Raw genomic sequence first — 23,815 nt, forward strand, 5'->3', positions numbered from 1 at the left:
ACAAACTGCCAGGAAAGCACCACCAGAGGAGAAAGCATGCACTCCTGAGGGCGCGAACGTTTTGCAAAGGACACATGCTAGCAAGGAAGGCGGTCATCTTATTCTATGCGAAATTAGTTGCCATTTTCAGAACTCCCAACTTGTCATTCTCTCAACTGACAAAGAAGGTGGCTTTGTGATCATGCTGCTGTACTTATACAAGGAGAAGGTGAAGCAGGCTATTGAGGAGAATTTCAAGGCAGCTAGCAAGTGTCCAGGAAGAGCAAAAACCTAAAGCACTCTCTCTCCTTGAAGACCTCAATTTCGAACAGCTTGTAAAGCATGTTTGTGCACCAAGGTTGATGTTCTAAGCCTATTTTTCACTGCCCAAGACATACAAACCACTGTGCTCTTTCAGGACCACTGTGTTCAAAAAAGACTGCTGGCAGGAGCAGATTAGCAGGTGTCTCTTACCGCTCCTAAGCAGCCTCAAGGCAGATGATCCCTACGAGACTGCAAGTGGAGACTGCTTGGTGGAACGGCTCAAGGAGCAAACTACACCTTTTCAGTGGATATGGAAGATCCACTCTACTCAGAACATATGACAGCAGTCAGTGAAGCCATTGAGAGGTCAGGTGCTGCAGCTTTCCAGAACTCATGCAGCTTTGCAGCGAGGCTTTTGGAACTGCTGAACAGTTTACCAGGCTCAATTTCGGTCAAGCACAGAGATGTTTACTATTTGCAAAGGGAGGGTATATGCCCTGTGTTGCCAACTGTACCTGATTCATGTCAACTGTTATTAGCTAAACTGTATTGCATAATTTAAAACAACATTAAGGACCTACACATCGTAAAAAATTGTAGACACGTTGATGAATTTCTTGTTATTGCTTCTTTTGCAGTTGGGAGGCATTTTACACCTTGTGACTAAATCAATTTGGAAGTTTTTTTCTACACGACTTATTATACCCTTGAACTTCCTCAAGATGAGTCACTGCATTTTTCAGGTACTCATTCTTCTTATTTTGTTTTGTGACTGTGAGGTGTATGCTGGCCATGTACACCACATTCTAAAAAGTCTGCATCCATTTGGCTCAGCTCACTCAGAGCTACTTAGCAGAGGGGTAGCTGTGCCATGGCTGCACACTTGAAATTGCATCACCACAAGACAAAAGGACGCTTCAGAACACAGGCGCAGCGTGTAGAGAGCTCAGGCTGCCCTGTTGAAACGATAGTCGCAGCTGCGGAAAATTTGATATGAAAGTTAAAGACCACTGCAATGGCACACAGAAGAGCAAAAGAAGAGATGCTTCACTGCAATGCTGTGTGTGCATCATGTACAGTGGAACCTCGATTGTACGTCCCCCCGTTCATGCGACGACCCACATTTTACGACGAAATTGCGCAGCCCCGGCAAAATCCCTATAGCGATAATGTATCAAAAACCTCAATTATACGACATAATTTTAGATGAACACCGCTTCATACAACAGCTGGCTGGTACTGTCCGTCAAAAAAAAAAAAAGAAAAGTCTTATGCAAATGAAGGCTGGTATACAGGTGCACTGCAGCCAGTCGATAAAACGTGCACGCCACCACTCTACTTATCAAGATACGCGCTCGAGCCGCTCCGGACGGCAAACGCAGCCTCAACCGCCTTAATAACCATTTTATTTTGTTCGTTTGTTGTTGTTGGAAACCAGCAGCCAGCCCTCTAGCGGCAAAAATGTGCTGCGTTTATGTTAACACGAAAAAAAAAAAAAAAATATCAATTTCGGACGTTGAAAATAAAGGACACTTCGCGGGATAGCATAATGAAACATTTATTACGAGGCAAGCGGGAAGTAAATTTAGGCCCGCCTAAATATTTCTGAGATATGAAATTGTCACCACTCGACCACCCTGGCTCAATCTGCTCGACGCTGCTCCTGCTGGTAATCCACTTGTGCCGATTATCCGAACGTGATCTGCGCCTTCCGAAGCAAAATAGTTACGGAATTTTCGGTTGTGATTGAGCAGCGCGGTTTACCATGTCGCGAAGTCGAAAACCACTAACCATCAGAGATAAGCGCTGGATTATCGAAGAAGCCGAAAAGATAGCCGAAAGGGTGCAACATAGGCCAGCCTCGCTCGCGACCTCAACATTCCAGAGTCGCCACTGAAAACTATTCTGGCCAAAACATGAAACAATTTACTAAATGCAAGGAAATTTGGCATCAAAAGGAAAGCCGCGAAGGAAGAAAAGTTTGCCGTCATGGAGGCGACTCTTGTGGAATGGCTTCAACATGCACGCAGCTAAAAAATTCCTGTTGACGGCGCTTTGCTTGTGCACGCGACGATGTTGGCAATCTGCTGGCGGACGTCGCAGAGCTCGAAAGAAAACTAATGCGCCGAAGCTGGGCAACGGCACAAGAGAAAATTACTGATATTTTTAGACGGTAATTAAGATTTGTTTTTTTTCGAACCAGTTCAAAACAAATGCCTGTTTTTTTCTTTGTTAATTTGATTAGTGCTGGTTGCCACGGGCTTTCAACGCGCTCATTTGGCGCAAGGCCGTGCACCAATGCCGACAATCTTTGATTTTCGATTATATGACACACGGGTTATATGACGGTATCGAATGGTCCCCTGAAAGTCTTATAATCGAGGTTCCACTGTATCCCATAATAAGAAAAGAATCGCAGCTAAATTTGATGTCCATGTTTTTAAGCAATGTGAAGCTTTATCAAAAGAAATCTGGGTGCAGTAAGAAGCACGAAGAAAGATTTGTTTCGTGCAACGAAAGCGTTATTTGTAGTCTCTGATTGGTGGTCAACTCTGCATCGGTCAGACAGGTTGCTGTCTGAACGAATGATTAAGGAAGCATCACAATTCCCTAGGTAATGGCTACAGCTCAAATCTTCACCCGGACTGTAGGACCACAAATGCCAACCTCCGTTCACAAACACAACGGCGATTCGCCATGAAGGAAGGCTTGAACATGAGCAGTCTGAAGCAGCAAAGGTCACTCAGAACAACCAATGCATGCCATTAGTATACAGTGCAGTTCACTTGTAACGATATTGAGAAAACCTGAAAATCCAATCGTTATAACAGATTATCCTTATATCATCATCATCAGCCTGACTATACCCACTGCAGGGCGAAGGCCTCTCCCATATTTCTCCAATTAACCCAGTTTTGCGCTAGCTGCATCCACTTGACCCCTGCGAACTTCTTAACCTCATCCGCCCACCTAACTTTCTGCTGCCCCCTGCTACGCTTTCTTTCCCTTAGAATCCAGTTTGTTACCCTAAGCGACCATCGGTTATCCTCTCTTCGCACTACATGTCCTGCCCATGCCCATTTCTTCTTCTTAATTTCCACTAGAATGTCGGTAACTTGAGTTATTTCTCTGACCCACTCTGCACGCTTTCTATCTCTTAATGTTACCCCTACCATTTTTCGTTCCATAGCCCTTTGAGTTGTCCTCAACTTAAGTAAAACCCTCTAGGTTAGCCTCCACGTTTCAGCCCCATGGGTGAGTACAGGTAAGATGCAACTGTTGTATACTTTCCTCTTGAGCGATACCGGTAAGCTGCTAGTCATAATCTGCGAGTGCTTGCCAAATGCGCTCCATCCCAATCTTATCCTTCTTGTTATTTCCTTTTCATGGTCCGGATCTGAGGTTACTACCTGTCCTAAGTAGACATATTCGCCTACTACTTCAAGTATTTCGCTACCCAATGTAAACTGCTGTTCCTTCCCGAGGCTGTTGAACATTACCCTAGTCTTCTGCATATTGATTTTCAAGCCTACCTTTGTACTTTTCCTGCCCAGGTCATCAATCATTATTTGCAGTTCATCCCCCGAGTTGCTTAGCAAGGCAATGTCATCAGCAAATCGCAGATTACTGAGGTATTCTCCATCTACCCTTATCCCTAACTGCTCCCATTGCAAGTCTCTGAATACTTCCTCTAAGCAAGCTGTGAATAGTACTGGGGAGATTGTGTCTCCTTGCCTAACACCTTTTTTTATGGGAATTTTGTTACTTTCTTTATGCAGAACTATGGTTGCTGTGCAGCTACTATATATGTCTTCTAGCACTTTCATGTACGGCTCGTCTACCCTAGCACTTTCATGTACGGCTCGTCTACCCCCTGATTTCGCAATGCCTGCATCACCGCTGAGGTTTCAACTGAGTCAAATGCTTTTTCGTAATCAATGAATGCTATGTATAAGGGCTGGTTATATTCCGAGCATTTTTCTATCACCTGATTGATGGTATGGATATGATCGATAGTAGAGTACCGTTTCCGAAATCCTGCTTGATCCTTTGCTTGATTGTAGTCTAAGGTTGTCCTGATTCTATTAGCGATTACCTCAGTAAATACCTTATACGTAACGGACAGTAAGCTGATTGGTCTGTAATTTTTAAGGTCCTTAGAGTCCCCTTTCTTATGAATGAGGATAATGTTTGCATTCTTCCATGGTTCCGGTACCGTCGATGACACCAGGCACTGCGTATACAGGACGGCCAGTTTTTCTAGCACGATATCCCCCCGTCCTTCAGCAAATCTGTAGTTATCTGATCCTCTCCAGCTGATTTCCCCCTTTTCATAGTTTCTAATGCTTTCTTGACCTCGTCCTTCGTCACTGGTGGAACGTCTGACTGTTTTTCCCTACCGCCAATCTCATTACGGTCCTGACTAATTTGGCTACTGTAGAGATCTGTATAGAACTCCTCGGCTACTTTGACTATATTGTCCATATTCGTGATGACGTTGCCCGCCTTGTCCCTTATCGAATACATCTGATTTTTGCCTATGCCCAATTTCTTCTTTACCGCTTTAAGGCTTCCCCCGTTCTTTACAGCATGCTAAATTTTCTCTATGTTATACTTCCTTATATCGGCCACCTTGAGCTTATTGATTAGCTTTGATAACTCGGCCAATTCTATCTGGTCTGTTGGATTGGAAGCTTTCATACTCTGGCGTTTCTTAATCAAATCTTTCGTCTCCTTAGACAGCTTACCGGTATCCTCTCTAACTATCCTACCGTCTACTTCTACCGCGCACTCAGTAATGATATCTCTGAAATTGCTGTTCATTGCTTCTAGGGTAATGTCGCCATCCTCGGTTAGAGCTGAAAACCTATCCTTATATCTGAACCTGCAAAAAAAAAAAAAAAAAAAAAAAAAAAAAAAAAAAGCAGCACACCCATGTATGTTCCTACGCATGTAGGCTTGCCTACTACTAGCGATGAGTAAATCGGGCTGAACAACGCTAATCATCATACTGAGCACTAAACACTTTGTTACAATATACATCAATAGCCATAAAATAACTTAAGCATACTTAAAGAAGTCGGAAATTCGCGCTCGCTTGAGCAGCAGCTGAAGCTTGACAATCGCTGTGAGCATCGCTTCCAGTAGCATGTACGTAGGCGGCTTCCCTTTTTGCGTGCACGAAACCAATTAGTGGCTGGATGAACTGAAGGACATCCCCAGCCTTAATGATCGTTAAAATCGTAGAGTGCGATTGTCCGTATTTTTTCACGAGGCTTCCAACCTTGAAATCCTGCCAAAAATTCCAATGAATCTGCCGTTTCATCTCATGAGCTATCGCGCCGTCCGTCAATGTGGTCGCCACTATATTCCACGGACGCAGTATCGGTGATGGCGATGACGATATGACCACAGCAGCACCCTTCGGCGCCTACGATTGCGATGACGATAGTGCTCATTCTCTTCTGTTTTCACCGTATGTGTCGAGTTTTCACGTCATTGTCTTCTTAATATTTTATCTTTTATTGAATATTCAGTCAAATTTTTGTGATCTATCGTTGCATCCAATGTACTGCCGATAATCGATCGTTATATTTGTTTTTTTTTTTACATAAGGCAATGGGAAAAATGATAAATCTCAAAAATTTGATCGTTATAAGCAATATATCGCTATATCTGGTATCGTTATAAGTGGACTGCACTGTATGTGACCCAGAAAAAGCAGCTCTTTCTGATATTTAAACAGTGTATTATTTTTTGCTTTACGTATTCATTGTCTTTACTACCACCCTTTCCCTTGAAGCTTTCGATTCAATGCGGTTATGAATGAGAAGAGATTGTGCAGGACTGAGTGTTCCCGCTAGCAACTGTGCGCTTCTACAAACATTTTGTTGAAAGTGAGCGCTCGCTCTCTCCTCTTTTCTGCTGTCATCCTAGAGTCTCTGTGCTTCCACATTTTGTCACGACCCAGCTAAGAGGCTTAAACCCTCTTGGATATCAGGCCTCCACTCACTGCTTGCTCTGTGTCGCTGCTCGGATCTCGGTGTCCAGGCTGACCAGCTGCTGCTCGAGCACCTGTGCTTTCTGCTCGGTCGTGGCTGATGGGTGCAGCAGGCGGGACACCAGGCCCTGTTGGCTACCTGCTACCTGGCTCTGCACACAAATGGGAGAAAACTCCTTTCGTGTGTACTGGTTCAAGCACCACCCACCATTACATCGTACCAGCATCGCTCTGTTTTACAACAATCTCAAATTTTATAGGAAGCATTTTGGAAAATTCTCCCGCCTGAATCGGAGGCACGTTTGTGATGAAACCGCCGAGCAGAAAGCTTGGACTTTGTTAACCCTTTTGTTGTGTAGTCCTACAGTCCTGGCTTGGCCACGCAAGATAAGGAACCAGAACCACTTGCGACAGGACTGAAGGAGCGAAATACGCGAATGGCGATTTTCTTGTGAAGGCTGCAGTGGCGCCATCTAGCTTCACTGTAAAAACATGCCACACTTGCCTTGGCACTTTAGAACTGCAACGCCGGATAACGCCACAACTGCCTTTTTGCCAGAAACCTGATGTTGGCGTCTTAACCCTCAATCTTGTTTCAGATGGTTCTGGTTTTTCATCATGTGCAGCCAAACCAGGTAGACACCATGGCCAAACTTACTACGTAACAAAAAGATCGACAACATGCAAGCTTTGCATGCTTTTTCAGTGCAAATGAGTCCCTAGCTTATGCGGGAAAGGTTTTCAAGATGGCTCCAAAAACGTTGCAGAACACTGTATATCACTTCATTTGCCAAACATACAAAATAATGCTGCGAACCATTCAAATCTTTATTCGTTCTTTTGCAACAGCCGCCAGCATGCAGTCTTATCACTGTGATTCTAGCGCAAGGATCGATTTTGTATTCCTTGTTTGTTCATGCTCGTCGTCGCGAGACACAGCTTTATCATTTTCTTTGTCGCGCAAGATACGCCGAGATGTATCTAGACGATTCTGGTTACTTGCGCGCATTCCTACAATGTTCCAGGTTATGCTAATCACCGTTTGCGGCTTTATCTAGATGTCTCTTCACCGCCTTTAAATTGAGCGTCAGCGGGTGCAACGCACATTCTTAGATCAAAGACCGATGAGCACACTTGCTGTTATCGCCACCGCCAAATCGCTCAGTACTTTAGAGGCACAAGTCAGCCTAAAGAAAGAGTTCTTTAAGTCCAATGCCAATCTCTTCGTTTGTTGGTTTTGACATCATCAACATGTGACAATATTAACAGAACATTGCTAAGGTATTGCGGAAAATCCGGCATTGTTTGTTGGCTGCCAGAGAAAATGCCTGATGGAACAATAAAACTCAAGAACAAGTTGAAATATTCAGATTGATGCCAATTTTTCAGGGAGGTTTCTATAACGAAACAGAAAAAATTGCAGTAGGAGTGGAAACCACACCTGGGACTTTCAGGCTATGAAATGAGCAAGCAGCCAATAGGCCCCGAAGGCTCATTCATCATCATCATCATCAGCCTGATTATACCCACTGCAGGGCGAAGGCTTCTCCCATATTTCTCCACTTAACCCGGTTCTGTGCTAGCTGCATCCACTTGACCCCTGCGAACTTCTTAATCTCATCCGCCCACCTAACTTTCTGCCGCCCCCTCAGCTCATTAGTTCAAGATAAATAAAGGTGGACCTAGAATGCATGGTGAGAATGGCAGGGAGCCGATAATGCCATCGTGTGAAGCTTAATTAGTTCAAGATAAATAAAGGTGGACCTAGAATGCATGGTGAGAATGGCAGGGAGCCGATAATGCCATCGTGTGAAGCTTAATTAGGCATCTTCCCTGGAATTAGCCGATTCGCTATACAAGATCATGCCAATGACACGTTTCAGCGTGTGTAGAATAGTAAGTGGATGAAACCCGGTAAAGTAATCACTTACGACCTTAGATAAATTCTACGCTTTGTCAAGCCTAACGCTTCAATACAAGTCCAAGAATATTTTGGGTCATTTAATGCGACACGTCGCAGACCCGACCAACCGACATTGTGGATTATTAAAAATTCACAGACGATCAGTGCGAGTCATGTGGTAGGTACGCAAGCATTATTTTTCTACAGCACGCTACGTGATTGCGTTATTTTATCACTGAACCCAAAGTCACATGCAGTCACACCCAGAATGAGTTCAGTGCATGGAGGCAATTTCCGTTTAGGTGACTTTGGCCACAAGGGAAGTCCTGTTGCCATCGATTATTTTCAGATAAATGTTTCAAACTCAGTCGCATCGTCATAGCTTTGTAGTCAGAGAAGTGGACATCCCAATCCACCTTCCAAAGGCATGCTCGTAATTACTTGAGGCAGCAGGGCTTCACATGGGGTGCAAGGGTGTTCGATTCTCATTTCAGCCTTCCATATGAAAGGAGCTGGACACCTCCTTGCAACTCGACCATACCATTTGGCCTCGTGACGTCACAAAATCAATCAACCAATTACACATATGGCAACTTCCATGTGCGAAAGAGAAACGAGCACTGGCCTGCCATTTTCCCTTCGACCTATCAGCCATGTCACATACTAACTACCATCTGCCAGAGGCATGCTCACCATTTTTCAAGGCTATGCTTCAAACAGTTGATGCCGATGGACAATTTTTTCGACATGGGGTTACTAATGTCTTTGATTAAAGATTGGTCTTATTAGCAATTGTGTGATTGGACTTCGGCCAAAAAATTTTTCTTGAGAAACATTTTTTTCTCACGTAAGCACTTGTGAAGGGAGAGTGCCGGCGTAAGTGGAGTAGTCTCGGAAGCTGGGAGTACTGGTGGAGGATGGGACAAAAGGGTGTGGATCTCAGAGGCCAAGTGGTGTGCATGTATGGTGATGCGAGTAAGAAGCTGAGTGGACAGTTGACTGTAGTTGTCGGGAGGAGGTCACGAGATGGCACGGGTATGGGGGGTATAGTGTATGTGGTCACTGAAGAAGGCCGACGAGAAGAAGGGACTCGGGGTGAGACGGGGGTGAGTCGGATGTCCGAATAAAGGGGTTTGCAATGTGTGCGTCTGTCGTCAAGCGTGACACACTGTTTGAAGCTGCCGCAAAGAAGCAGAAGTTGGTAGAAGATAAATTTTTAATCAAGAGTAAAACAATATGGAATCACAAATGATATTTTAGAATATAGCACTTCAGTTTTCTCTCATGTGACTGAACAAAATAATGTAACAAATTGTCGCATTTGTTTGCTGCAGCAGGGGTGGAAGCAGGCTCGAGCATTTTGGAGCAGCTTCGGGAGCAGTAGTAAAGTCATTTTGGGGCAGCTTTGGAGCAATGAAATGAGAGTTTTGGAGCATTAAAATTATGTTTTGGAGCACGTTTCTAAGGTTAAACGTCTTTGATAATTGCAATTTTCTTTTTTGGAAATACAATATCTCCAATCTGATTCCTTTTTATGCAAGTTCAATGCCTTTCCAACTTCGCACTCATCTCTGACGGGACAAACGGTCAAGGCATGTAAAGGTATATAATATAACAAAGACCGACCTTAGCAAAAACTTGGAACAGACTAACAACAAACGTAACACTTGCTAGTGCACTTCATAACTGAACGTGTAATCTCTAATGCGTTTACCTATTTTGACTTGATAGATTCAAATGTCCAGTCTACCACTTCTATGCGCTCTTGCAGCGATATTAATTTGGGGTTGAGATTAATGGGCATGACATTTCCGTTCCCTATCTTGTGCATATCTATTTTATTTTATTTAGAATACACCTCAAAGCCGCCAGATATGGGGTATTACATGATCCTTTTTGATCCTATGACTGGGCTGCTAAATTCCTGAGCACATAGATATTTCGTCAGCCAAAAAGGCGCCTTCAGACCGCAATAATGCGCCTTGACAAGCTTGGCGCTAATGCCGCTTTCATGCTTTTTGCCTATCGTGGAATCAAAGACGACTGCAGCACGACCTCAATCGTCTTGTCCGTTTGTAAATATGGCGGAGGTCTACAGGAGTGGCAGCAGGCTAGAGCATTTTGGAACAATTTTGGGGTATAGACAGATGGCATTGAAGAGTAGCCTTTCCATCTTACATCATTTTTTACTTCACTGCCTGCTGCCATCATCATTCATTGCTTGAGCAATGTTGAAGCTCATTTTTAATATTTTGGCGATAGACCCCGTATGCCTTTCCAACACTCTTGGGAAGCTTCCTAGTGGCTGACAGCTTTGGCGTACCAACCCATAATGCTTCAAGTATGGTTTTGTTTGCCGTAGGCCTGGCAAGTTTGTCACTGACAAAAAGGCTCGATGGCGAAGTACCTGCTCGTTAATCACAGCAGAACCATTAAAATAACTCATGCAGTTTTTGCAGTCGGACATGTTTCCTCCCTAATAGCTCACAGTAGTTTGCGCTACCTGCTTTGCTTGCTAATTTTGCTTCTCTCTCCGTCAGCGATTCAAAAGGCTGAGAGGACTGCTACGTCACATGCACAGCGCATTTTTTTTCGCAATTATCTCCAATCGCCGGTGGCTCATTCAAATTTACTTGCAAACAAATATTTATTATGCTCCATGATTCCTTCCCTTACATCTTTGCAGCTGGCGCAATGGCATTGTTCCCGCGTTCTGCTAAATTTGATGGCATGACATCAAAACAGCCAGTCTGGAGCAGTTTGGAGCAATATTGCATTTTGGAGCAGGATGAAGCAGGGAAAGCAGTTTGGAGCAGAATGGAGCAATTGGAGCAGCACTTCCACCCCTGCTGCAGCAAAATCGCAAAAGATACAATGTTTATAAAACGTTCTCTTGCATTAACCTCAAAACTTTTCTCAATAACCTCAGCAGAGCCTTAGCCGACCGAGAAAATGTTTTCACATTTTTACGTGTTCCTGTAGTTTACTTTAAAATTATTTTCAACTTGTTAAGTGAAGCACTTTTTGTAACAACAGGTTCCAAATGTCACACAAAGCGACCTGTTTCCAAAACTCATGCCCATAATGGTAATCAAGGCCCTTCAGATAAAAATACTTGCAAATCTGAGAGCCAAATGAGTTCATGTGCACACCATATTTAAAATGCAGCCACTCTTTTTGGGTTCTTTTTCTTAGCTGTGGTATCCTTCTGGCACCAATAGCTGTTCCCCATTCTTTGCATTTGCGTGACTTTTTCTAGCTACCCTTGTCCCTGTTTGCAGTTCATGTGGTCCTCAAAATGCCGTTGTGAAAACCCTCGGTATGATGGCACAGCTCTGCTTTGTAAAGTTAAACCTCGACACAGTGGACACAATACTGTACTGCTAACAGCCCTGGAAGTTTTTTTGCTGATAACTTGAAGCCGCTCCCCATGTTATGAAGAGCCAATACACAGTGCAATTCATAGTGTAGACACTTTTTACCCAAAAGATAATTAATTAGGTAGTAGAAGGAAAAACATTCCGCCAGTGGGATGTGAACCCCCAACCTCTGCACGTCATATGTGGTGGTCTACCAACTGAGCTAGGGCAGTGGCTGATCTCCTTTTAGAGGCGTTCATATTGCATTTAACCTACAGGATTAACCAGCACCAATATCTCACCATGGCGCCAGGCATAAGACCACCATGAGCCCCTCAATTGTCTATTGTCTGCCACTACCTGACTTGGCATTTGTCTGATGAGGAGACGTGCGAAGAGTGCCATTCAACTTTTTCAATAATGCACGTGCAGGAATCCTTGGGGCACCTGGCACCCACCATCTCAGATCGCTGTGACTCCCTGGCTGTGTAGAGGCTCTTCTTGCGTTCCAGCTCATACTGCAGCAGCTCCTGGTGCCTGCACACCGCTCTGTGATGAGGGAGGGAAGGAGAGAAAGCAGTTCCTTGTCACTTTCCCTTTCACTCAGACATGCAAATGCACCTGCCACTACATAACGTGGCCTGCCAACAACGATAAAGCAACTTTCTTCCTGACCAGCTGGGCTGCCAGGCCTGCAAGCTTTTCACATCCCCCACAATGTGTGAGGCATGCTGTGTGCATCTGAGGGAGCCAAGACACAGCTCATATTTTCACACCCTAGACTACTACATTCTGTATAAAAAAAAAAAAAAACAATCACATTTCACTCAGTTATCACATGGGCACCCTTAGTTCTTAGAAGGGTCAGGGTTTGGGCAACCTACATGAGGTGCCATAGCGCTAGCTTCCACTAAATGAATTTTTATTTCGCGCTGAAAGCTTTGCAAAGAAACAAGGAGCATTACCCTGTCAACGACATGATCTGTCAAACAACAAAAGCATGAAAGAAACCACCCTACCCATTAGCACTTTTCGCACTGTCTTGTTTCACATTTATAACGGCAGTAAACGTAATACTTTAAAATTCTTAAGCCTCATCAATGCTCAGCTGAAAGCGTAATGACATACAATGCCAAAGAGCTTCATAAAATGTGCCATTCATAAAAGTTTGCTAAGCACCCTATTTTAGCCACACCAGCGTACCTGCCATGTTCACAGTAAAGGCATCAGGTAGATCTCATCAAACAGGGGAGGGGGGGTGGGGAATGAAGGAGTTACTAGGCATTTATATTGAATGAGTTGTTTTTATTTGGTTCAAAAGAGCGGGAATTGGGTGGTTTTTGTTTGAAAACCACTGACGTGCCACATCACTGCTCACTGTTGGGGAATCTTCGATTTGGCAGATGCTGCCCTTTTCAGAAATTCCTTTCAGTACTGCCGAGAGTAACAGTGTTCGCCCCTGCGACGTTTAGCCAAAAGAATGTGACCGAGGGTTGTGTCGGACATGGATGATCTGAACTAGGTGTGATTTTTTTTACAATACTGAACTGCCTCTCACATTCAGCATTGCTGTGTGGTATACAGAGGATTCCAAGCATTACTGCTGAGATACGGCTAAATTTCTTTTGACCATCTGCACCTTTCAGCTGGGAGATGGCGCTCCACTGCCTGTCAGCACGTTCCTCTTGCAGCACATCTTGGGGAATGTCAAACGCCTGAAGTTTGACAAATTCCATTTCCAGAGAATTCAAAGCTTGGTCTTTCGACTCTTGCTGCTTTAGTGGCAGTAAGAACGGAAACCGCTCCACAAAGAAAAGCACATTCTGAAAGGACACAGTGTCGATGGATTTCAGATTTGCGACTCTAGAATTAATTACTGCATTGTCAGCCAAAGGGAATTTGAGGCGAATATAATCGCAGGCAGCGATCATGTGCTTCCGAACAGCTTCATAAAATTGTTCTTGCTCACTTGGTTTGAAATTCTGAACAATGCGTTTGACTTCCAGTCCCACCATAATGTCTTCATCATCCTTCTGTCCATCTCTGTCATGGTAATCAACTGTAAGTAGGTCCTTGTGTTCCTTTAGAAGGCGTGGCTGCACAAACCTTGAAAGGAGGTCTTCAAGAAGCCCAAAAAGTAAAGATTGCAATTCGTGTATTTGAGGGGCTTGAGACTGCAGCTGACAGTTCAATGCCTCAAAGACAGGAATGGTGTTATTCAAAAAAAGACAGCACGTTTTGTTGAGGTCCGAGCTCAAAAACTGAAACAGCCTCTCTTCACGTTTTATGCATGGTGGCCTACTCTGATCCACCATATCAGTGGCCTTAGCCTTTTTCCCTGCCACTAATGCAGCACTTGCTGCCTTCTTTCTCTTCAATTTGCACGGCACGTGTCCCAGTTCTGCACTTTGCGCCGGCACCACTGGAGTTATTGGAATTTGGTAGTATGACAGAAATTGCGCAGTTGCGGCTTCTTTTTTCACCTCATGAATTGGATTAGTATAACGTTTATTTGTGGCCTGCAGTAGAACGCGCGCTCGCGCGCGCTCCGGACGGGGCCTACGTCGTCCTCTGGGCACCGGCCGCGCGGCCTGGGTCCCCGCTCGCCGTGGCCGGTGCGTTGGTTCCCTGCCGGGCCAGCGCCTTGATGACCTGCTGGACGGCCCAGAGTTGTTCCTCTTGATTGTAGCTCCCTGCGGCTGCTTCCAGTTGTGGCGGGATCCTCCCAGACTTAGCTTCTTCCTGGTACTTGTTGCAATTCCACAGAATGTGTGCGAAGCCAGCCGTCTCCGTTCGGCAGACTCTGCATTTGTCTGTCGGGTGCGTCTCGGGATACATTCTGTGCATCAGCGACGGGCTGGAGAGTGAGCCCGTCTGTAGCTGTCTGAATAAAACGGTTTGCTCTCGACTGAGCCCCGAGCAAGGGGGTGGAAGAGTTCTGCGAGCTAGGCGGAACGCTTTGGTTATTTCGCTGTAGTCGGTCATTCGGTCCTTGGTGCTGAACCACAGCGGCCAGTCGACTGAGGTGCGGTCCGTTAGCGTGCGCGCCTCGGCGTGTGCCATCTCGTTGTGGTTGGCGTTGCGGTCTGATGCCTCGCCCGCGTGCGCCGGGAACCACTTGATTCTCACTTGTCTGCTGCCATCGTCGTTCTTGGTTGCCTGCAGTATGCGCACCGCTTCCTTCGCTATCCTGCCTTTGGCGTAATTTCTCACCGCCTGCCTTGAGTCGCATAGCACTGTGTGGCAGTCGCAGTCGGCGATGGCCAGGGCGATGGCTACCTCCTCCGCTTGCTCTGCCTTGGTGCATCTCGTGCTGGCGGTCGTGCGAACGGTGCCAGTCGCGTCGACGACGACCGTCGTGAAGCCGTGTATCTTGGCATACTCAGCCGCGTCAATGTAGCGCGCATGTGTGTCGGCCGCATGCTGGTCTATCAGCAGGAAAAAATTCGACAGAGGTCCCCCTTGATTCATTAACCTTTCCAGGCATTTCCCAAGTGACAGCCATCGGGTTGGTGCGCACTTCAGAATTTTTCGATACACAACTTTATGCATTTCTTGGAAATGCTTAAGGGCAGCTTTTCTTTTTGCACTTTTTTCCAAATAAAAAAAAAATATCTACGAGGACTTCGTCTACCTTCTCTGGGAGACAACACGCCGCTTTTTCTGCTGCAATGTTGATTAAATGGCACGGACAGCCAATCTGCCTTTTGCGCGAGTTTTCTGCGCATGCGCGAAGTCGTAGCGGCGACCGATGAAAACACATTGGACGGCGTCGACGGCGTTTCTCGGCGCCGCCAGTGCACGGGGGTTAGTGGCACCGGGCGGCACGGTGACCGTCATAGGCTTGGCAAAGCGGTGCTAACTATACTCCGTTTCATACATCAAGTGCAACACTGCCAAAGCTAGTGCCCTTGTTTGCGCTCCCGGCATCCGTGATGAAAAATAGTGCCTGCTCTTGACGAGAGGAAATAGTTGCTTTGTCTGAAAGCTTAATAAATCTTACATTTGCCATCAACTCCACAAAAAGCACCCTTTTTAAGAAGAAAAGATCGGATTCGGTGAGTTTGAATGTTTTTTTTGTCGTTTTCGTTTGTGTCGTGTTTTCGTCCGTGTCACGTTCTTGCTGCCCCGCAACCCTGCCAGCGGTGCCCTCCACTCAGTGCAATGCAGCGATCTCGACTGCCTCTTCGGAGCGAATTTTTTCTATAAGATCCACGCTGCAAAGACGTCCAGGCACGTGAAGCAAGTTATGGCAAACTTGCATGCTCGGAATAGAGCCCATTTCCGCAGAAACCACTCGGCCACGAAATGAGCGAGTAGTGATACGCTTTTTTTTTTTTTGCGGACTACTTGCGTAGCTTTCGCTGCGTTGCACCTGATGTATGAAACGGAGTATACATCTGCCGCGTACGGTTGCCACTCTCTAGGCATGCCAGGATGCAAGACGCGGTTTTTAAGGTTTCCTTCAACAACAACAACGGCGTGAAGCTTGAATTAGGGTCACTAAGCGTCAAGATGTGAATAGCCGGCCTTAGCAACCGACTGCATATTCTCGACAGTGCGAAAAACACTTCGTTACAGGTATGGATGAATCTAAAGGAAATGTGCATGATGAAAAGTATCTACTGGAGTTTGCACCAAGCCTGTAACCCACCAGTGATAGCCGCAATGAGCATTTGTTCGGCGCATGTTTGCTTTATGTGAGACGCAGCCTGATGGCGATGTATTTTGTCGTTTGTTTTCTTTATGTGCGAATGGGCCGGGTAGCGCAGATATCACAGGTGGCTGTGTGCGCTAGACCGTAATATTTAGCATGTTTTATCGCGACTGCCGCCTAGCTAAAAAGAAAGAAAAAAATTGGGCGTTTGTTGTGATGCACCACCATTCACGAGCAGAGTGGTTGAGCTGGTCACGAGGCTCGCGAACGGCAGTGCATTACAACAAACGCCGTATTTTTTTCTTGTTAGTCAGGTGGCAGTCATGATAAAACATGCTAAATATTACGGCCTAGCGCACAAAGCCGCCTGTGATATCTGAGCTACCTAGCCCTTTTGCAAATACACCGCCATCAGGGACCGGCGCAACTAAAGCAAACACGCACCGAAGAAATCCTCATTGCAGCTATCACTGGTGCGTTACAGGCTGGGTGCAAACTCCAGTAGGTACTTTTCATCATGCATATTTCCTTTAGATGCATACATACCTGTAGTATCTGTGTTCTTGCCGCTCGGATCATATGACGCACTTGACACTCTTGCACGACGCACACTTTTTTTTTTACTTTACAGGCTCGCCTTCGTGCTTGCCAAAGCATTCGAACTTTGTCCCTTCGGTGTACGCAATCAGATGCACTTCATTAAAAAGCTTGATAATTGTCGTCTTCGTCCAACCGTTTGCAAGGGCAAAGAAACCGCCCGGCACAAATGAGTCTCCTGGAGGGTTCATGCTCGTTAACTTGCAGATTGGATCGCTCTGGACGTAGAACAGCGTTGGTTCCTGACAGAGATGCGCATCCAATATGTAGGAGATGCACATGTGTCACCAAGTCGTTGATTCCGCAGAAATCGCGGCGGAGGCAGAAAGGTTGTGGATCCTTTCACAACAGAATGACCATTCTCTGTGCACTGAGAACCTCTTCACCACTGCGACCACATCCGTTCTGAGGGCAGAAACAGACTACAGCGCTGAACCATCCATTGCCAGAAAAATGCTGCGCGTTTCCTGCAGGTGCGCATTCCGGCCGGGCAATGCTCTTTACAGGAGGTGTATATAAGTGCCTCTCTGCCAAGCTTCGCAGATGAAATCCTATAGCTGCATGCATTTAGATGACGCGATGAGGAAGCGACGCCCACTGCACCATGCCGGCGCCACGGTGACCGCATTGTACTCGCTAACTCATGACGGCGCCACCATATGCGCCGCTCAGAAGTCACAGGAGACGATTCCACCTAGCTCAGCAGCATCAACAAACCCCTGGCTGCTTTGCCCTTTGAGATCCCTCTCTCTCTGCCTCTGCGCTCTCCTGTCTGCCGAGAACCTGCACGCTGAGAGCGTCTCATTCTGTCACGTCGAACACGGCCCACGCTACACGCTCTTACAATACGAAGACAGTATATGCGTGCGTTATGAGTGGATTGTGAAGACGCTGTAACATTCCCCCATACTGCGTGAACATGATATACTGCAATCACTGTCACTACTTTCCGCCCCGAGGGCAAAAAAGGGGAGAGCTTTCGCTTTCTACCTGCGTTGGCGTGGCCACTTCGTATGGTGCGCTTTCGCGTCGCCTGCTACACTGCCATTCAATGTGTTTCTCACCCGCTCCCGCATGATGGCGTCACATCCTCCCGCAAAAGGCGGATTATAATAACGTTTTCATGGGCTTCAGTCAGCGCTGCCGTTACGCCATTTTTCTTTCCCAGCATGACGTTGACGTTGTTAGAGCCAAAAGCTATGCAGTTAGACAATGGTATGTCCAAGGAATTCAGAGTATCAGCAATTTGGCGATACTGCGCCCAGTTGACTGGCCCTCTAGGGTGCTCAGCGCAAGAAGTTTGCTATCGATCACGCCCAATTTTTCAACCAAATATGTAACCACGATCGGGTACAGATGCGCTTGGCTGTCGTTACCGCCATCCATGGCAACTGAAAACACACTCCTTTTCAGGGCACTCCCTGTGCTCTCTTGTGCGTGACGCGCCATTTCACCGACAATAGCTGTCGTCTTGGCTCTAGAACATGCGCAGCGCTTCGCAACGTCAGACTTTGGGAACATTTTGCGCAACAGAGGTCCCACGTGCTCAGAGGCGCTCAGCGGGACGTTACGCTCCAACAAGAAATCGGTAAACAAGCACTCCGCATAGATGACATCGCTGTCATCTTGTGCACCGAAGAAATCTTGGAGACGCTGTTGCTTGTCTTGACACTGAAGGTTGCTTGAGTGCTTTTTCAACGAAATGTGTGTAGCCAAGTCCATTCTGCCACCGTGTGAGATGCTGATGTCACAATTGCAAACTGTGCAAAACGCATGATGCTCGCCTTTTCGAGACGGCACAATACATCCAAACTCAGCAGCATACTGTCTTAGGAAGACCTGAAGATATTTCTTGCGCTCTTTGCTTAGCGCCATGGCCGAAGGCTACGTTAACGCAGAACTAAACAACACACAACGGATGCCTCTTGGAAACTGCACTAGACTATGCAACTGAGCTGCCGAAGGTAACAAAGAACACAAGTAAACACAGAAATTGCCTAAGAAAAAACCGGTGTTAGTGTAGAAACATTATAGGCAGAAATTAAGCCACTAGAACTTTAGACAAAACCCGACCTTAGCGCCACGCCTGCACTCCCCCAAGCGGTGGCGGCGCTACAGTCTCAAACAGCAAAGTGAAAGTAGTTCTGGCAGTTTTAACTACTGCGCTTGGCCGACTATGCTTTTTAGACCTTTCACTGATCACGATGTCAATCGGTGTCAAGCGGTAGATAGCCTTTGAGCTATGTGGCCAGACTAGAAAAAGGATTTGGCCAAAACGTGGGAGCGTTTCTGGGAGATTTCTGTTTTGGTCATACAATCGTACAAAAGCATCAAGATTCGGAAGTCTCCCGGATAATTCGGGAGACCTGGCAGATATGCACCCCGAATATGCAGAGAGGTATTGTTGTGCAAAATGTGTATGACTAAGGACTTTCTAAGTATAAAATGTTAGAAGAAACTAAAGGTAGCAGCACCTTAATACTGCTGACCAGACTTGAAAAACCCGCCTGTACCTGACATTAGGACTCGAAGTAATGAAAGATGGACCAATGCCACAGTGGCAATGAAAAACAAATCTTAAGATTTATACTGCCAACATTGTTACAGCCAGATAAGAATCTGCATAACAGCATTTGTACAGAACAGAAGGCTGCTGCAATTTTCTTGCTTTTTGTAACTCTTTTATAGTTTCCTTGTTGCTGTTGCTTCCCTATGAGTTGGAATGTTCGGTAAGGCTTCTTGGAACACATCCATAGGTTACACTTACCTCAGTAGGCTCTCTTTAAGACAAACCTGAAGGGAGCAAAAAATTTGTTTTGTTTGTGTGACAAAAAAGCTGCTGAAGAAGGTATGCAACCACCTAGGTGTGTCCATATTGTCGCGCTTTGATAGAGAACTCCAAGGAGGGCTTAAAGATAAAATGGTTTAATAGTCAACCAGGATGAGTCCTGCGTTCAAGCTTCCTCTCTTCCGGCCTCGCGCTGTAGTCCCAGTCGTCATCTTTTGAGTCTTCTATGTGGCATTTGCCCCCCTCCTCAGGAAGCCTTGCCCCAATGAGAACAAAAGGAAGTAGGAAGCCAAGATCAGTCCGAGTGGTACGGCTTCATACATACAACATGGACGACGTTGGCTTGTTGCTAGTGTCGCTTGGATGTTGATACCCTTTCTGACCCTACCTCACATGTTATGTGGGTTAAATATCGCAGAACATAGGGCCCGTAGTATCGCCGCAGTAATTTTTTGGAGAGTCCATGGCGGCAAATAGGTGTCCAGACCCACACTTTGTCGCCAGGTTCGTACATTACATGTCTGTGTCAAGGATTGAAGCGTCGCGCATCATGCTCCTGCTGATTTCTGATCCACACACATGCTAGCTGTCGAGCTTCCTCTGTGCATTGAGCGAATTCCTCGGTGCCCTGATCGACATCATCGGCGTCGGCATTCGGGAGCAAAACTGTCTCCAGCATAGTTGTCACTGGTCGCCCATGCAGGAGGTTGGTGTCATGCGAGTGGTGTCTTGTCGTGCCGTATTGTTGCCGAATGTGACATAGGGAAGAATTTCGTCCCAATTCTTGTGGTCCACGTCGACATACATGCAAAGCGTCTATGATGGTCTTGTTGAGGCGTTCGGTCAATCCATTGGTTTGAGGGTGATAGGCTGTCGTTTTACTGAGGCAGATAACGGTCTCCAAAAGTGCGGCTGTAAATGCACTTTCTCTGTCAGTTATAATGAGTGCCAGAGAACCATGCCTGAAGACAATGTTCTCAATGAAGACCTAAACTGCTTCGGCGGTGGTACCCCTGGGCAGAGCCTTTGTGTCTGCGTAGTGGTTTAGATAATCGGTGGCGACAATTGTCCATTTATTCCCGGCTGTAGACGTCGGAAATGACCCCAGGAGGTCCATGCCAATTTGCTTGAAAGATGTCGTTGGCACTTGAAGAGGGTGGAGTAGTCCGGATGGTTTTACAGGAGGTGATTTACAGTGCTTGCAGTCTACGCACATAGTGTTTGACTGTCGCCGGCAGTTTCGGCCAGTAGTATCCGTGCTGTACTCTAGCCAACATGAGGGTGTAGCCTAAGTGGCTAGAGGTTGGCTTGTCGTGGCACACTTGCAAAATGTCAGTGCAGAGAGCTGTTGAGACGACGAGCAGATGACCGTTTCACCCAGGACAAAAATTCTTCTTGTAAAGTATGTCAGTGCAAAGAAATAATGAAGTGAGTCCTCGTGCGAAAATCTTAGGCACAACCGTATTTTGCTTCTCCAAGAAATCAATATGAGGGAGCAATTCCTAGTCCTCTCACTGCTGTTTGGAAGTGTTGCATCATCTATGACTCTTAAAAAGGCAGTGTCTTCACCGGTCATAGTGGAAGGCTCGACCGGTGCTCGCGAAAGGCAATCAACATCCGTATGCTTCTTTCCGGATTTGTAAATAACTGTCATGTCAAACTCGTTTAACCGAAGGCTCTAATGTGCGAGCCTCTCTGAAGAGTCCTTTGAGTACGTCAGCCAACAGAGAGAGTGATGGTCACTGATGATTTGAAAGAGGCGAGTGTACAAGGGCGGAACTTCATAACTTTCCATGTCGCTGCAAGGCATTCCTCTTCTGTTGCCGAGTAGTACGCTTCTGCATTAGACAGAGCTGTGCTGGCGTAAGCAATTACGTTTTCCACACCATCCTGCCACTGCACTAACAAAGCACCTAAACCACCCACATTGCTGGCATCCGTAAGTAGTGTAGGGGCGTCACCATCAAAGTGTGCCAGGACAGGTGGTCCTTGTAGATGTCTCCGGAGTTCATTAAAATCTTGGTGCTGTTCTTCACCCCAGCGAAAGACTGTGTTGCCGCATGTCAGCGAAGCTAACGGCCAAGCAATTCATGAGAAGCCAGCAATAAGTCGGCAGTAATAGGTACAAAGACCCAGGAAGCGCCGCGTAGATGGTCTTTGAATGTGACTGAAAACACGATAACGTCGTCAAGATACACAATGCATGTTTGCCACTTAAGTCCAGAGAGCACAGTGTCCATCAGCCTCTGAAATGTTGCTGGTGCCTAGCATAAACTGAACGGAAGAACCTTAAATTCATAAAATCCGTCGGGAATGACGAACACTGTGTTCTCCCGATCCCTCTTATCTACTTTGATTTGTCAATATCCACATTTTAGGTCCACTGATGAGAAGTAACATGCATTTCATAGGCAATCAAGGGGATCGTCGATGCGAGGGAGAGGTTATACGTCTTGTTTTGGTCACTTGGCTGAGCTTGCGGTAGTCTATGCAGAATTGTAAGCTGCCATCCTTTTTTTTAACCACTACTAAGGGGAAGCCCAGGGACTGTGTGACGGCTAGATAACATTGTCTCTTAGCATTTCGGCCACCTGGCGCCGAATAGCTTTACATTCCTTTCGGAGCCACACGATAATGATTTTGTTGAATCGGGCGAATCGCGTCATCCATGATAATTTGATGTTTTGTGAAAAGCGTTTGGCCGGTCAGCAATTCTGAAGTAAAACGGTCTTGAAATTGATCGACGAGATCCAAAAGGCATTCGCATTCTGAAGATGACAGATTTCAGATCACATTGATGATGGCTGCGGGCGCCTTGCACACTGATTTGTCCTGTTGTTGCACACAAAACAGTCCTGCGCATTTGGGAGGCTGTCGAAAAAGGCCACAGTTGCGCCTTTTGGAATTTGCTGATGCTCATCACTGAAGTTTATCAGCAGTACTTCGGTGTGACCATTGGCCATGTTGGCTAGCCATCGAGCTATAGAAACATCTTGGCTGAGTATGAGGGTCGGGGACACCATTGCCAATATGCACCCCGTCGCACTTCACTTCAACAAGGGAGCATGTATGGAGAGATGAAGTCACCGTCTCGTTGCCGACGCATCAGGGCATCATTGACACTTCTGCATAACCAAGGTTTCCGTGATTTTCGGTGAAGGCAACGACGCTGTCCCGAATGCTAATTACAGCCTCATGAAGGCGCAAAACGTCCATGCTCAAGATGAGGTCTTTGCAACAGTCAGGGAGAATAACGAAGCTGCCAATGAACATTGCGTTTCCTATTCCTGTCCGGACAGTGAACTTCCCAGTCGCTGCCACTAGCTGACCCCCAGCACCTCTTATTACTGGCCCAGTTCATTTAATTTTTACTTTGCACACCGTGTCAGCCTGTTTTTGGCTAATAATTGAAAACTCTGCCCCAGTGTCCACCCCAGCGTGTACCTCCAGCCTGTCAATGGAAACAGCGAGGTCAGCGCTAACAACGTTATCTGGGTTGCTCGTCTCTTTCGGCCTTTGCGGCGGAAGTGAGGCAAGGTCAGTGCTGTCAGCTTCGTCGCCGTGGCCGCTCATCTGGTGCATCATTTTCCGTGGCAATGTAGGCGGTATTTTTGGCGGAAGTGCGGCAATGTCAATGTGAACAGCGGCGTCAGAATCACGGTGTTTAGATCGAAGGGTTAGCTACCTTCCATACGGCCAGATGTTCAACTCGAAAGGCGACGACGCGGCGGCAGCTCCGTGCACGGCTTGCGCCTTTGTTGGTAAAACGTGGTGGTGTAAGACAACACTTCGATATTTCAGGCGCGTGCTGGACAAACACTTCTACGTCGGTGCCATGGTTCTCACGGCTTGGATCAAGGCCGGAGACTGATGATGAACACGTGTGACGTCATCAGCTCAGCGAAGGTTGCGTGGGTTGTGCAGTGAGAACGCAGGATCGACGTCCTGTGAATCCGGGCCGCGCCAAGTCTGAATCGTGACCCGTGACTACAAGTAGCCATAACATCTCCGAGATCGCCACAACATCTCCGATAATATCGGCTGAGTCGAACATTTGACTCCTGAACAGGTGTGCACTCGAACTGTATTTAAGCAGCGCACGGACAGTGTTTTGGATATGCTCTATTCTATGCTCTCAATATGTCCCTCTTATGACTTTCTTGTACTCTTGTAAACATGTAGATAAATGTCTTGCAATGTCTTTTCTGCTGTAAGCCTCTGCCCATTCCTCCAAACCCCCTACTGCTTACCACCTCTTTGGGACAGG

The 23,815-nt window shown here is 46.4% G+C and overlaps 1 protein-coding gene across 4 annotated transcripts in view; it reads right to left on the minus strand.

Moving 5' to 3' along the window:
• LOC146201208 (sorting nexin-4-like) overlaps nucleotides 1–23,815 on the minus strand; it is a 113,356-nt gene that overhangs the window by 15,475 nt on the left and 74,066 nt on the right. For all 4 annotated transcript variants that reach the window (XM_084595684.1, XM_084595685.1, XM_084595682.1 and 1 more), the window contains exons 8-9: nucleotides 11,965–12,055; nucleotides 6,257–6,396 (exon numbers count right to left, since the gene is read on the minus strand). In XM_084595684.1, the coding sequence (XP_084451810.1) occupies nucleotides 6,257–6,396; nucleotides 11,965–12,055 (231 nt within the window). The remainder of the gene's footprint in view (nucleotides 1–6,256; nucleotides 6,397–11,964; nucleotides 12,056–23,815) is intronic.

This window comes from Amblyomma maculatum, chromosome 2, assembly GCF_055883805.1.
Source record: "Amblyomma maculatum isolate TAMU_Amacu chromosome 2, ASM5588380v1, whole genome shotgun sequence".
Taxonomy (NCBI): Eukaryota; Metazoa; Arthropoda; class Arachnida; order Ixodida; family Ixodidae; genus Amblyomma; species Amblyomma maculatum.